Source organism: Numida meleagris, chromosome 9 (genome assembly GCF_002078875.1).
Source record: "Numida meleagris isolate 19003 breed g44 Domestic line chromosome 9, NumMel1.0, whole genome shotgun sequence".
Lineage (NCBI taxonomy): Eukaryota > Metazoa > Chordata > Aves > Galliformes > Numididae > Numida > Numida meleagris.
In genome coordinates, this window is record NC_034417.1 from 3,437,368 (window position 1) to 3,451,213 (window position 13,846).

At 45.4% G+C, this 13,846-nt stretch overlaps 2 protein-coding genes and 1 long non-coding RNA gene across 6 annotated transcripts in view; 1 reads left to right on the forward strand and 2 right to left on the reverse strand.

Annotated features, from left to right (window-relative positions):
* RAB8B (RAB8B, member RAS oncogene family) overlaps window positions 1-3,240 on the reverse strand; it is a 28,771-nt gene extending 25,531 nt beyond the window's left edge. For 2 of the 4 annotated variants that reach the window (XM_021407829.1, XM_021407828.1), the window contains exon 1: window positions 3,004-3,240. In XM_021407829.1, coding sequence (XP_021263504.1) covers window positions 3,004-3,127 — 124 coding nt within the window. In that variant the 5' untranslated portion in view covers window positions 3,128-3,240. The remainder of the gene's footprint in view (window positions 1-3,003) is intronic. The other 2 variants (XM_021407830.1, XM_021407827.1) reach the window with 2 other exon arrangements.
* Window positions 7,589-11,113, forward strand: RPS27L (ribosomal protein S27 like). Its single transcript, XM_021407832.1, has 4 exons — window positions 7,589-7,748; window positions 7,825-7,933; window positions 9,307-9,417; window positions 10,497-11,113. Exons 1-4 carry the CDS (start codon window positions 7,644-7,646, stop codon window positions 10,523-10,525), a joined length of 354 nt encoding a protein of 117 aa, XP_021263507.1. The 5' UTR covers window positions 7,589-7,643; the 3' UTR covers window positions 10,526-11,113.
* On the reverse strand, window positions 8,172-10,489 carry LOC110403989. The gene is made up of 2 exons (XR_002441996.1): window positions 10,148-10,489; window positions 8,172-8,373 (listed from the first exon to the last, which is right to left on the reverse strand). It is a non-coding gene; the product is annotated as an uncharacterized LOC110403989 (long non-coding RNA).

Below are 13,846 nucleotides of genomic sequence, written 5' to 3' on the forward strand. Positions count from 1 at the left end.
GAGGGTTTGCAAACAGAGCTACAGAACCCTGTGTAAAAATACGCAAAGCTGCTGACCACAGACTAAACCCCAGCTGAAGACAGTAACAAAAAGGATCACCTCAGGAAGACTGGGGGTTCACTTCTCTTACTGACAGCGCGGTTTGCTAACCGTATCAGTTACTCCAAGTACTCAAGACACACTCTCGAGCCATGAGGCACATGAAGAACAAGAAGGACCAATAAATTATAAGAAATACATGTGCACTGCATTTGTATCCTACTCCTCACGCAACTGTTAGCCACGGGGCACCAGGCTAGAAGCCCTTACTGTCTGAAACCGTGCAGCCTTCATTACACCACTAACAATCCTGAGTAGCAAAGTCAAGAGACCGTTTGCAAACCTCCAAGCAATCCACAAGCATTCAGCCTGAAAGGCTTGCTTTGCATGACTGCAGAAGAGAAGAGAATCTGCAAAACACATGGTTCAGAACAACACAAGTATGCCATGCAAGAACAGAGCAACTACAGTTCATCTCTGTAACAAATACTGAGCCTAAGTTATTCAAATATTCCAAAGTATAACAGCATTTCCATATTTCCCTATGAAAGATGTTTCCATTGCTCTTGTAACTGAAGCTAGTAAACAACAATAAGAGTAAAAAGTATTTAAAAGATATTTGGTGCTTAGATGTTTAGCAGGCCCTTCCATCATAGCAGTAAAACTTGCTTTGATTTCTGCAGAGATGTACAATACAACAAAGCAGACGGCCACAAGTTGAACACCACACAGTTAAGAGAAGCCTCCGATTGCCTCACCTCTCTCACAGATAGTGCTGAGGCAGAAGATCAGACCCAAGACAGCGTCCGCCTCTCGCACATGCCTTCTCAGACCTTCAAAGTTAAAGGAACTCTGGCCCTGCCAGGAGCAAGATGGGCCAGAAAAGGAAGGAGGGCACCTCTGAGAGCACGCAATAGTGTGTGTACTCATCAGAACCACTGTGAATTGAACGTGTATCTTCACAGGAAGTCCCATCAACTTTTTGGAGAAGCTACAAACCCCACAGTGAGAGGCAGTGCACTCAGTTCAGAACACTGATCTGGGGACCTCAGAGCTCCAACCGGCAGGGGCACGTCTGGGAAGCGCATCGCCTCCCTGCAGCTCCCTCCACATCACTGTGGCCTGTGCTCTATCCATCAAGGAATAAATTCAGAACTGTTAAAGATAGATTTCCCCTAAGCACATCTGATATTATCAGCTGTGACGGTAAAACTGAGTGGCACTGACCAGCCAGCACACACTCACTGCCCCCATTCTGTAAAAACAGAAAGCACCTCCAAGAACACACAGATTAGATCTACGTGACTGAACTGAAAGTAACACTGGCTACTCATGAGGAATACAGAAGGAAAAAAAAAACAAAACAAAAAGAATACTTCTATTTAGGCATGTCAGCACTTTGTATGAACGGTTTCACTATTTCCTGCACAGCCAACTCCTCCTGGTAGGTCCTTTGCTAAAAACAAAGAGACCAGGAGAAACAAACAGCAAAAATAGGAAAATGCAACTGAAATGAAGTCACAGTTACTACCTGTGGAATCAGAAGTACGCCTTAATTTTCAACAACTTTCTTAAAATTATTACTGCTAATAATAGGGCCCTCACAAAAGCAATCATAGAGGAAGGAAACAAGAGAACAAACCCTATATAACTGAGTAAGTTAGGAAGAAAAGAATCATATTTGCAGTCCTTGAGATGTTGAAGTGAATCAAAGAGACAAAAAAAGAGCCACCAAGATGCGAAGCAGCTCAAGAAGCACCAAGATGCCCCAAGGACAGCATTATGTCAGCCGCCTCTTCCCAAGTATGAGAAGCACGATACTGTTCTAGGCTTTTCTGGAATCCTGCACAGTAACTACTAAGGTTTAAGACTTCTGATCTATCACATGGAGCCAAGCACCCTTCCAGGTACGCTGCTGCTCAGGCTCCGCAGGCTGCTGTTATGGATACAGTATTCTGAACAGGGCAGCAAAGAGCAGGCAGAGAGAAACAACAAGCCACATGTTGCTTCAGCTCATCCGTGCCTCCATTTCCTTACTGCAAGAAGAGTTCCCTCGTTATCTCAGTGCTATTCTTCAACGACAGCAGCAGTAGCGTCGCTGTGCTGAGTACAAGCAAACTCTGCTGCAATTCACCCCTTCATTCCAGAAGACGAAGCTCGGTTTTATTCCAAAAAGCAATCCCAACTACAAGCAGTTAACCACAGCTCTTAAGTTCCGTTTGAGATCGCAATGCAGCAGTACCTCCGAGAAGAACTGTAAAATTCTGCTGAGGTTTATTGGAGCAGAAAGTCTTTTAAGAGCGGCAGATGTTGCAGCCTGCCGCGCTGTCTGGCCGGAGCAGGCCGGCCGAGCTTCAGAAAGCCCCTTCCGACCACCACGCCGACGAGCACCCTCCGTTTCTGGCAGGGAGGTGCCTCTGTACGCGCCGCGGGAGCCGGCTCCGGCACTCGGGGCCTTCTTCCTCGTTCTGGAAACTTGCACACCGAAGGCCCCGCAGCGACACAACAACTTAAGGAACCCTCACGCCGCGAACCCGTTAGCGCAGCGCGCTCCGTCCCCGGGCCGCTCCCCGCAGCGCCGAGCGCACCGCGCCTTCCACGGACCTCCCCTCCCCGGCAGAGGCCGGAACGATGCCCACGAGCCCCGGGCCAACTGTTGATGCGGCCGCGGCCCGCGCGGAGAGCGGCGGGGCAGAGAGCGGCGGGGCGCGGCCGCCCCTCACGGCCGGGGGACCCGCGCGGCGCCGAGCGGCGGGCACGAAGCGGCGGGCACGGAGCGGAGGGCAGGGCCCGGCCCCGGGGCGGCGGTTCCTCCGCGCGGGGCCCCCCGCGGCCCTAACGGCCCTAACGGCCGCGGTGCCGCCGCTCAGGCCCTGCCCCGGCGGCTCGTCCGGCCCCGGCCCCCCCGTCCCTCCCTCCTCGCTTCCCGCCCGCAGGGCCCCGAGAAGCCCCCTCGGCCCTCACCGATGGTGGAGATGAAGGTGGTGTTGAAGGCGTCTTCGCTGAAGCGGAAGAGCAGGCAGGTCTTGCCCACGCCCGAGTCCCCGATCAGCAGCAGCTTGAACAGATAGTCGTACGTCTTCGCCATCTTCGCTCGGGCTCCGCAGCCGGAGGGGGTGGCCCAGGCAGCGCGGGGAGGAGGCGGAACGCGGCCCCGCCCCTCCGCGCCGCGCCCATCCCGGCGGGCCCTGCGCGCGCACCACGGCGGGGGGGGGGAGAGAGGAGGAGAAAGAGGAGGAGGAGGAGGAGGAGGGGCGCCGCGGGGGCCGATGGGAGCTGTAGTCCGCGGCGCTGTGCCCCAGGGGCCGCCTCGGCGCGCGTCCTGCGCGGTGCCGCGATGCTGGGCCGTGCGAATGAACTCTTTTCCCCGTCTTTTTCCACTGACAGTTCCCCCTCGGTGTGAGGCATCCTCGTGACGTGCTGGCTGCGATGCTTCTCGCAGGGTGTCACAAGGCACTATAAAAATGAGCAACGCTACTGAAACACTTTAAGATGACACAAAGGGCTCTTGCTTTAATTTAATTTAAGAATTGTAGTCTCTAGGCAAGCTACGAACAGAAAATCCTGACACTACAAATCGCGGTGCCAGGTCCCGCTGATGAAACGCACAGCTAATGGTGGCAACTGTGTTGGAAAGTAGCGTGTTGCAGCTGAGAGTTCGCTCTATCAGTGTTACCATGCTCTTTGTACCAGTTGTCGTCTCCAGGGCAATAAATAAGAGGCATTACTTTCGGAGCGCCCCACACATATGCTGAACTCAGACTCGAGCAGAATTTGTTTTGAACGCTGCCAGTGTCAGCCGTGGTTAGCGTCCCTGCTCCCAGCAGACAAAACACCACCCGAGGGACAGGGTGGCACGGGGCCAACCAACAGCTGCCCGCTGCCAGGGCTGTGCGAGGTATGCTGAGGAATCCCTCCAGACAAACAGCCACAATAAACCCCGAAAAAGCAAAAGCGACTGAGTTCCTAATTATGAACCATTCCGAATCTTTTTTATTAAGCATCTTAATTTGGTGGTGCCCCTGACTTGTATATTTATGTGACTGCAAACCTTAAAAACAGTAACCCAGTGACAGATCTGATGTAAAACTCTGCACAAGGCAAATTCAATAGCTTGTCATACGTGCTAATGCAACTCCCAGTTAATTGAACTGAAATCTGCTTTTATAACATAGGTGCTATGTAGCAATTCAAGCAAAAACATCACTATGTGATTAAGACCTCTGGGAGACCTTGACATCACCTGGCGGGGCTGAACCAAGGCAGGAGAACCAGACTGGGGGAAAGTGACCCTTAGTTTTTCCCAGACACCTGTAGAGCTCAGCCTGGTTCAAGGTGGACTTTGCCAATATGGCTGCTTGGCTCCTTTATGTACTGCCCGAGTTGGGGCTGGGCCATCTACACGTTGAGATGGGCCATGACAATGCCTAACACAAGATTTAAGGGATAATGGCAGCCCAGCACTGGAGCAATCAAACCCAACTGATCAATTAATTCAGACTGTCACGAATCATCAGATTATAGGAAACTGCAAATGAAACACCAACCTCTGAAATATTTCCAAGATCTGTATTTTCAGAGACAGGAGCTGCTCATGAGTACAGTAAATAGGGCTATGCTGAGGATTACTACATTCTATTTCAGCAATGAAGAAAGTACTTTGGGGGTTAATATTCACTCTTGAGTTGGATGGAACAAACAGGTTTCCATATGTCTCTGGAGCAGTATGTTTGTGATCGCCATCTGTTACTCAAGAGTAGTTTTATAGGAAAATAATGCAAATTACTCATCTCTTTAATTACACTGGTGCCTTGCAATATCGTGTTCTGTTGTGATGTGGAAAAGCGCCAGTAAGCCAGCTTCAAAGGGCAGATGTTTACTTAACCATGAACTTTAACATTACATTAAAAAATATATATATAAATGAAGGCTTTTTTTTATTTTCTAAGACGCGCAAAAAATGTAATTGTACAATAGTACGTTACAGTATGTTAGTAGAACTTTGAGAGGTCCTTTCAAACAGACCCACTGTCCATGAAGATGCTTTGAAACCAGTCTTGGTTAGAGCACTAAACTGGAAAGGACAGCATTTGTTTTATGGTGCGTTGTAGTCAAATAGGTCAGTGGACTTTTTCTATTTTATCCTGGCAAAGGAGAACCACTATGAGGAACACTGAACAGGAAGCAGAAAATGGCTGACACTGTAGTTTACCTTTTGTCTCTGTGTAAAAGCATATAGCACCAAACAGTGTTGACAAAATGTTGGCTATGAGACTATGATGTTGATTTGCAGATTTCAAACAAAACAAAGCTTCAAAACCTTTCAAAAACCCTACACAACAGCTGTAATTTGGTGAATACCACTGCTGAAACTCACCAGTTTGAGCTCATCCAGGTAAGGCAGAATTCTGTTAGTCATTGAGGTGTATGTACAGTGCATCTGGTAAAGCAGTTTAAGAAATGCACCGGTATTAACAACAAAATGCAATTAATTCCACTATTCATATGCAATAAATACAACAATCTTTGTACGCATTAAGAAAAAAAAAAAAGGAAAATATTTGACTAGTTTACTGCCACGTACATTTTTAGGACAGTAACAGATCTGCTCCTTCATTCTCACTCTCATTTTTACTTTCTCAAATGATAGATAACTTTCAAAAATCTTTTTTCCTCTCTGTTTGAAGATAAGACCAGCTAAATACAAATAGAACTGTGTGAAAATCTTCCTCTGATCAAGCTCTTCTGTTCAATGTGCACCAAATCAGGAAATGCCAAGACTCAATTGTTTTGAGAGACAGTTCAAAAAACAACAGAGTCTGAAACACTGGTAGAACCAAGATCCTGGTATTTTTGGCACTACTAAGAATCGACAGGTCCAAGCTCTACAGAAGAGAAGCTTATGAGGCAGTCTTTCCCAGAATGCCACACAACTGAAAATTATTAACATGAACTTTAATCCTTAGCTTTGGGACTCCTGATAGCTAATATGATCATATTCTTGAGATACGTCTTTAACAGCTGTGGTTTTGGCAGATGCTTCTGCCATTTACAACCATTTGATGACCAACATGTGACACTCCTTTAAAAAAAGTCACGTACTCCCCAGTTACAGTAAATACATCTCTCATTGCAGATAGATACTTCTATGTTCATCTGATATGCTGATACGGTCTGCTTTTAAGATGTAGTTTTAATGAGATCAGTGCATAGATTCAATTGTTTTGGTCTTTATGAAGAACAGTACTCTGGCAATCTAATCGCTCAAATTTTCCAGGTGTATATGTTGCAGAACTTCCTATAGCAGAGGCTAAATTACGTCTTTACTTAGAGTAGGTATAGTTCAGTTCCAGAAAGGGAAAGCATTGTGCGATTCTGATCTGTAAATTCTGCCAGTTTTAAGGTTTGACATTCTCTAAAATGAAATGGAAGTCTTTGTTTGCTAAAAGGCTGTGAAGGGCAGGTCACTGTCCTGGACCTGAGTCTGCCTCTGTCTCTGCAGGCCGTAACCTTGCAGTACAAACCCACCCAAAACAGACTGCATTTCTCTCCTGCAACCCTAACTCAGTGCTGCATTTCTGTTTTCCAAACCCTATACTTCAAAAAAAAAAAACCCTTTGTATCACAAGATCAAAGGTGATGCATGGTCACCAAGGCATTCAGCAGGCTGCTGAGCCACAGGCAGCTGTGAAAAGGAAATGAATCTCCAAGTACAATCAAAATAGAGAACCAGACGGATGTGCCCGGAACACATCCTGTTTTCAGATCACCATCCTGTGTGTCCCTCCTGCCACAGAAACCAATTTTTCATGTAACCTGTGAACCTGAAGCCTTCTTCCAGCACTGCAGGTCCTTGCAGGACAGACACTGAAAAGGAAGCGCTCAGGGAAGAGGTGAGAGAGGACAGTACTTCAGAAGCCCTTTATATTGTGTTGGTGGTGTTTAATATACAAAGTTATTTTCTTAACCAAAGAAAACCATAAATCTCTTTCAGACTCTGAACCAATCAGCCCAGGTCCTCTCCCCTGCCTGATAAACCACGTTCATTTGAAGAAGGCTGGGAGGCAGGAGGAGCCTCAAGGCCATCAGCTGGCTGCGCTGTGTTGGTAACGGCTGCTCCTGACCTCGCAGCCAGCCTGTGCCGGGCAGCGTGAGTCACTTCAGATGAAAGTCCCCATGATACAGCAAGAAGGCCTTGTGAAATACGCATGTCATCATTGCCCTGGAGAGCAAGGAAACACACTAACACAGCACTGCCCTCACAGGGTGGTGGTTGTGATGGTGAGAAGAGGAAAGCCAACAGATCGGCCCGAAGCACCACAGCGCATGGGTCTGTTCCCGCAGAGTAACGTCAGGTTTGGGGCACGGAAGGAGGTGTTTGGGAACTGGTGTACAGCGGCAGCACTACAGAGACCATGGCAGCTCTGAAATCTGCATCTTCACCTAAGCACACAGCAAACGCTTACAACAAGTTCTACTAGCCCGTTAGCCCTCCGCATAAGGGATGCGGCGCCGCAGGCCCTGGAAAGGCCTCCGACCCATAACCGCTTTTCTAAGAGCCATTTCCGCCACTTAGCGGCCACCCGCCGCTACATCCATGCGCCATGAGCGCCCCGCCCCTCGGCCCGGCCCGGCCCCGCCCGCACCATCGAGCTGAGTCCGCCGAGCGCCCAGAGCAGCTCTCACCGCGGGAGCCCGCAGCCATGCCCGTGAGTTGCGTGGGGGCCGCGGAGGGGGGGGGAGGTTGCGGTGCGCGCTGTAACGGTACGGTTCTGTCCTACCCAGCTGGCGAGGGACCTGCTGCACCCCTCCCTGGAGGAGGAGAGGAGGAAGCACAAGAAGAAGCGTTTGGTGCAGAGCCCCAACTCCTACTTCATGGACGTGAAGTGCCCAGGTAACCGCCCGCGGGTCACGGCTGGCGGAGGAGCGCTGCCCCTGCTGCCCGTCCCCGCGGGTCACCGCCCTGTGCTGCGCGCTGCCCGGGTAGGGGAGGCTGCTAGCCCAGGTGCTGCCTACGTCTGCTCTTCACGCACCTCGGTTTTGGCTCAGAAGCATCAGCGTAACCGCCTTTATTGGCTCCAGCACCGCGTGTTCTGGCACCGTGACACGAGGATGCGCAGCAGCTGCACTCGTACAGAAATCAGCAAATGCTGCCCTTTATTTCCCAGACACTACTGCAGCATAAGGAAGCTGTAACAGTGAGAAAACAGTAGAAAATGCATAGACTCACAGTAGTGATATCCTGACTAGAAGTAAGGAATTGGTGTGGAACAAGTTTCTCTTGTTATCTTGGTAGCTTAGATGTCTAAGAAGCTCTCAGACACTCTTTTCCATCTAAAAAGCGAGGTAAAATCGTTAAAACTGTTGGAAAATACAGCGTTTGCTTAAAAACAACCACCACCACCAATGTAAGTTCTCTTCTGGGGGAGCTTCCTGAGGACCCTTCTCACAGTGCATTCTGTTTTATCCTCTCCAGGCCCCACGCACACTGAAAATGGCAGCCATGCTCACCTTTCTGTCTGTATTTTATATCCACCCCAACATTAAATATGTTCCAAATTATCTCTCTTATTCCTCCTAACTAATTAAAAATATTTTTCAAGGAGAGTAACGAAGGGTGTGAAGATCCTCTTGTCTAAGATTTGTATGAATTGATTTCATATTTTCTTCGAGCTGTCGAATTTAGAAGTTTCAGAGTGTTCCTGATGCCTCTTCCTGAATCTGGACTGCACCAAAGCTATTCTGCACAAGCCTTTTGGTGTCAGTATGGTGCTAGCCCTGCACAACACAACTGTGCTGTATGTGTAGTAATGATTAACAGAAAGCAAACAGCCTCAAACAGCACTGCTTGTATTCACAGCTGCCAGGCTTTATCATGAGCAATGCTCTCCTCCAGCAAATAACCAGTTCTCTATCTAAGGGGTTCTCTAGCTCAGCAGAGCAGGCTGGTCTAGAACAAAGGTAGGGCACCCAGCTCCTGCTTCTTGCAGGATACGTACTGCAGGTACAGGAGGGCTTGTCAGCCAGCAGATTCTGTTAATGATTTTCATGGGAGAGGCACGCCGGTTTCAGCTAGCTAACTTGCTTGCTATGTCATGCTAGCAAAAGCACATGAGTACTTCATACTACATTTTATTTGGTATACTTTATAATGTAATAACCATCCAGTCTTGAACAAGCGTATTTAGGGTATCGGGTTCGATTACACATGTAATTAAAAACATACTAGATATACTCAGTAGAAAATTTAACAATGCTGTTTTGCAGGATGCTACAAGATCACCACTGTATTCAGCCATGCTCAGACAGTGGTGCTGTGTGTAGGCTGCTCAACTATTCTGTGTCAGCCTACTGGGGGAAAAGCACGGCTCACAGAAGGTAAGCAGAAATGTTTAAGCAATCTGAATATTACACTTAAAACTGCACATCTGTGTGCTTACAGCCTGCGGATCTCTTAGCTTTGATTTTTGAGAACTGGTGCCGGAAAGCTTATTCCTCAAATTGCTGAGTGTTAGCTAATTAAAAAAAAAAAAAAAAGCTTGCATGTTGGGGCCCATTTACAATGTTTTATGCAGTTTTTTTGTTTTATAATGGCTGAGCAGAGAGGCCAGGGAGTTGAGAGCTAGATTTTGATCAGAAACACTTAATTTTAGATCCTGTGACCTGTAACTCCCTTTAGCCTAACTAACAGGTACAGGGTATTTAATTCTGAACTAAGTTTAGAGGGTTTGGCCAGCCTGAAGTACTGCCATGCCACTGCTAGTCAGCAGTGGATCGCTTGTTTTATTTTTAAACAGTGGTAATGTAAGGCAGTCCCTGGTTCACATTACTTAATCAAATTTTTTGTATAAGGTGAATAACCTGCTAATTATACACACACACACATATATATATGGTATAGCACTGGTAAACTGAAATGTTACCCAATGTCCAGGATACATGGAAAGCATTGGAAACAGATGAGGGTTAAAAGTAATTTAAAAAATGAGTCCAGATTTCATTCACCTTACATTTAAAGGATGAAATCTAAATGTATAAGTAAATTATATATAGCAGTGCATGTACCACATACTGCTACACGGATATAGTTCATATGAAGACAGAATACCTGAAATGAGGCTGTTGAGCAGTGGGATATGTGTAAGAACTCCTAGCAGCTGTTTCACTTTAGGGTTTGTACCACTAAAGAATAGAACAGTAGACTGAAATTTTAAAGGCATCTGAAAAAAAAGAAAAAACAAAACCAATCCAACAACATTATGCTTGAGGCTTAGAATAAGATGAATTCTAAGACAACCATGTTCTGATTGGGTTAGAGTAGACTCAAAGTTAGTTAGCTTTTATGTTACATAAAGCCTTATAAATTTACTACGCAAATTTCCAATTTCAGTTGGATGAGCAATTTTTTAAGGTTATCTACTAATGGAAAGCTGCTTGTATTTGTCATTTCTTTACAGGCTGTTCCTTTAGAAGAAAGCAACACTGAACAGTCTTCAACATATAGGGAAGGATCTGTGTTCCTGAAAGCCTTACCTGTTTAAAAAAAAATGCCTGTTGATGTTAACAATGTAATTATGACTGATTTTGTGAAAATGAAACTACTGGTGGCTGATCAGCTGGAATCTTTCTCAATAAATGGTCTGAAGTGCATTTTTTTTTTTCCTGGAAGTTTGCAGACAGTTGAGCTCTATTTTTACAGCTTTAAACAGTGTTTTGTAATTGAGTGGTGTCATTTAATATAAAAATCTGAACCTTGGACTAGCTGCATCCTTCTTTGTGTTAATCATCAGCAGGGTAAACCATATGGTGACAGACTGCCCTAAGAATACAGTTTGTATAACTGAATGCTGTAGCAGCTTCAGTGGCAAGGGTTACAAAGGCTGGACAGGTTTAAAAAGGACATGCAGCTCCACTGTTTCAGTGTGGCTTTGGTCCACTTACTCCATGGTAATAGATATTTCTCAGATGCAAAATTACTTACATATGTTCAGATGCTATTCTGGCATGCCTGGCTTCCCTCCCTCTAATCTGCACTCCGTATTCTATACTGAGATTCCTATGCAAAAAAAAAAAACCAACCAAGTATTTAAATCATTTTGCAAAATACTAAAAGCATTCAGGGCAGTGTAAGCATATGGCACACAAGTAACAGTGCATGTTTCCAGTACTAAGTATTGAAATTTAACCATTATCTTTTTGCACTAAGGAAACCTGTTTTTAATTAGCTTTTAAAAGCCATTCCCTTTCAAAGGGTTGTTAAAAAATTGAGATTTATTTTTAATACCATGATCCACCCTTCAAACACACCACCTTGCTCATACCTTGTTCTACTACTTAAGATTTTAAGTTCTATGTCAATATCACCTGTTTTAAAATATCACCTGTCTTGGTGAACTCATTGCTGTTGGGAATTTGTTTAACTTGTTTTCTTTTTATGATTAAAAAAACCTCTAATGTTTTTAGTTAATTAAAAAAACACCTGATATTCAGTGCATTTGCAAGCTGTTTTATTTCACTTAATTAAATAGCGAACACTGATAATTACCAGATGTAAAAAGTAGGTGTTCGATACAGAAACAGATGCACCAATTTAGTACGCATGCCTTTTAAGAACAGGTTTATGTCAGCGCCAAACTGTTTTCACAGTACGAGTTAAGGACGTGTCGGTCACCTAAGTTGCTTTTAGTTGACTAGTTTTCTACACTTAATGCCAATCTGTCACATAAGTGGCTTCACGCCAAAGACGACAGCAATATTGTGACTTAACTATTTGTGCTAAGTCAGACTGATGCCTAGTCTCCCCACTGCTCTCTTCCTACCTCTACCCTACACATAAAAATGTAAGATTTATGATTAAGTGCAATATCAGAGGAAGTAGTGACACGTTCTGCTACCCATGGAGGAAGGTAAAATGTAGGCTTCCTAACATTTTCATGTTTTACATAGCTGTACACGTGACAGTAGACCTTTAAAGTCTTAAGTTACAGGACATAGAAGCTGCGTGGTCTTTGCATATTAAGAAGCTGGTGGCTGATCATTCTGTGAGGGGAGTGGGATACTGCCATGAATATCTTAGTGTTAAAAGTAGTCAGGCACTGCAGCAGGCTGCCCAGGGCAGTGGTCATGGCACCCAGCTTGCCAGAGTTCAGGAAGCAACTGGACAGTGCTCTCAGACACATGGACTGTGTGGTCCCGTGTGGAGCCAGGAGTTGGACTCGATGGTCCTTGTGGGTCCCTTCCAACTCAGGATATTCTCTGATTACTGTTTCATTACATGTAGACAAGCGTAATACCAGACCTACCCCTTGTACGTGCTCAGTTTTTGTCTAAACTCTCTCTCAGTGGTCAGCTAGTGAAACTTGTTGTCTCTTTAGTACGCAAAATGGTTTTCAAGAATGTTAAATGCCATTCACAGATTAAATCAATTATACAAGAAAACATGCTCTAGATCCTAAAGTAGTGGTGTTACTTTTCACAGTTTCCACATTTAAAACATTTTGTTCGGTCAATTTCCATTCACAAATTCTTCAGCATGAAAGCAATGCAGAACTACTTACCTACTCTTGTTCCCTGTGTAAAACTGGCAATGACTGCTGCTGCTGCACACTTACCCAGCTAGCAGGTGCTCAAGACTGGAAAAAGCAATGTTGCCATTGTAGAAGATGTTCACAGTACCTCTGTCTTGAATTGTCAAACAACATCAAAGATCTCTGAGAGCAGAACATATTGCCTCACCAAATGAAAGTTTGTTCTGAAAGGTTTACTTACCCCTTCTGTACTGATCTGGTATGTTGGAGATACCAAGACACCCATTACTCATGAATACAAGAGTAAAGTTTTGGTGGGCCAGGAAAGCCAAGTGAACCGTTTGCAAGCTTCTACTGCTTTAAGGCACAGGAACAATTATTTATAATTATGAAGAGTCCTAAAGCAGCCCTATGGTCAGTGCAGGTAAAGCACTGACACCTCAAAATGAGAAATTTCTTGGTTTGTTGCTCTTAGACAAAAATGTTCACAGGCATAATGGTAACAGAGTTGACAACATGGCATTTCATCAGGGGGCAGGTATCACTATGAAGTTAATACTAAAAACACTAGCTTGGGACAGATGAAGGTAAGGCTAACTTCTTCCAACTGTTACTCAAAACATTTTGCTCCTTAAACTCAGAGGCAGAACTGCTGACCAGTGCAGAGACTCAAGCACTAGAACTCCTTCTGCAGGATGGTTTGTTTTGTCTCAACCTGGAAATACTGTTTGATGTAACCACAGGAAGCGGAGTGGGCAAAAAATAAAGTCCTGGAGATCACAGAGACCTTGCCTGCCATTATGGAATACATCAAATAAACACCATCAGCTGTTACCGTATTTCTATCAAAAACACGCAGATGAGATACTGCTTATTTGGAAGTCTGACAAAATTCCTTGTTCAGTCACGTGCAAAAGTAACTCTGTGAGGTAAATCTCCAAAACAGAAAAAAGGATGGCTTTTGGAAAACAAACAAAAACCTCAAAGTGTGTCAGATCTCTACTACTGGCTTTGAGAATGGGCTCGAAATTTTACTGATATTTTAGTTCCTAATTCCTGAACAAAGGGAAAATCTATATTCCAGAATACAGTGGCATTTCCAGCTATTGGCTACAACTGCTGCTACCAAAGCTAGCACGTGTACCATCCAGCAGCAGTAGGGGTGGCTGGCAGCTCACCGTGCTGTGCTGCTCGGGTACATGGGGCTTTGAAATTACACCTTGATTTCCACACTACACTAATCTCACGTTTTACGTCAAACAAAGAATGGCACTGAATAT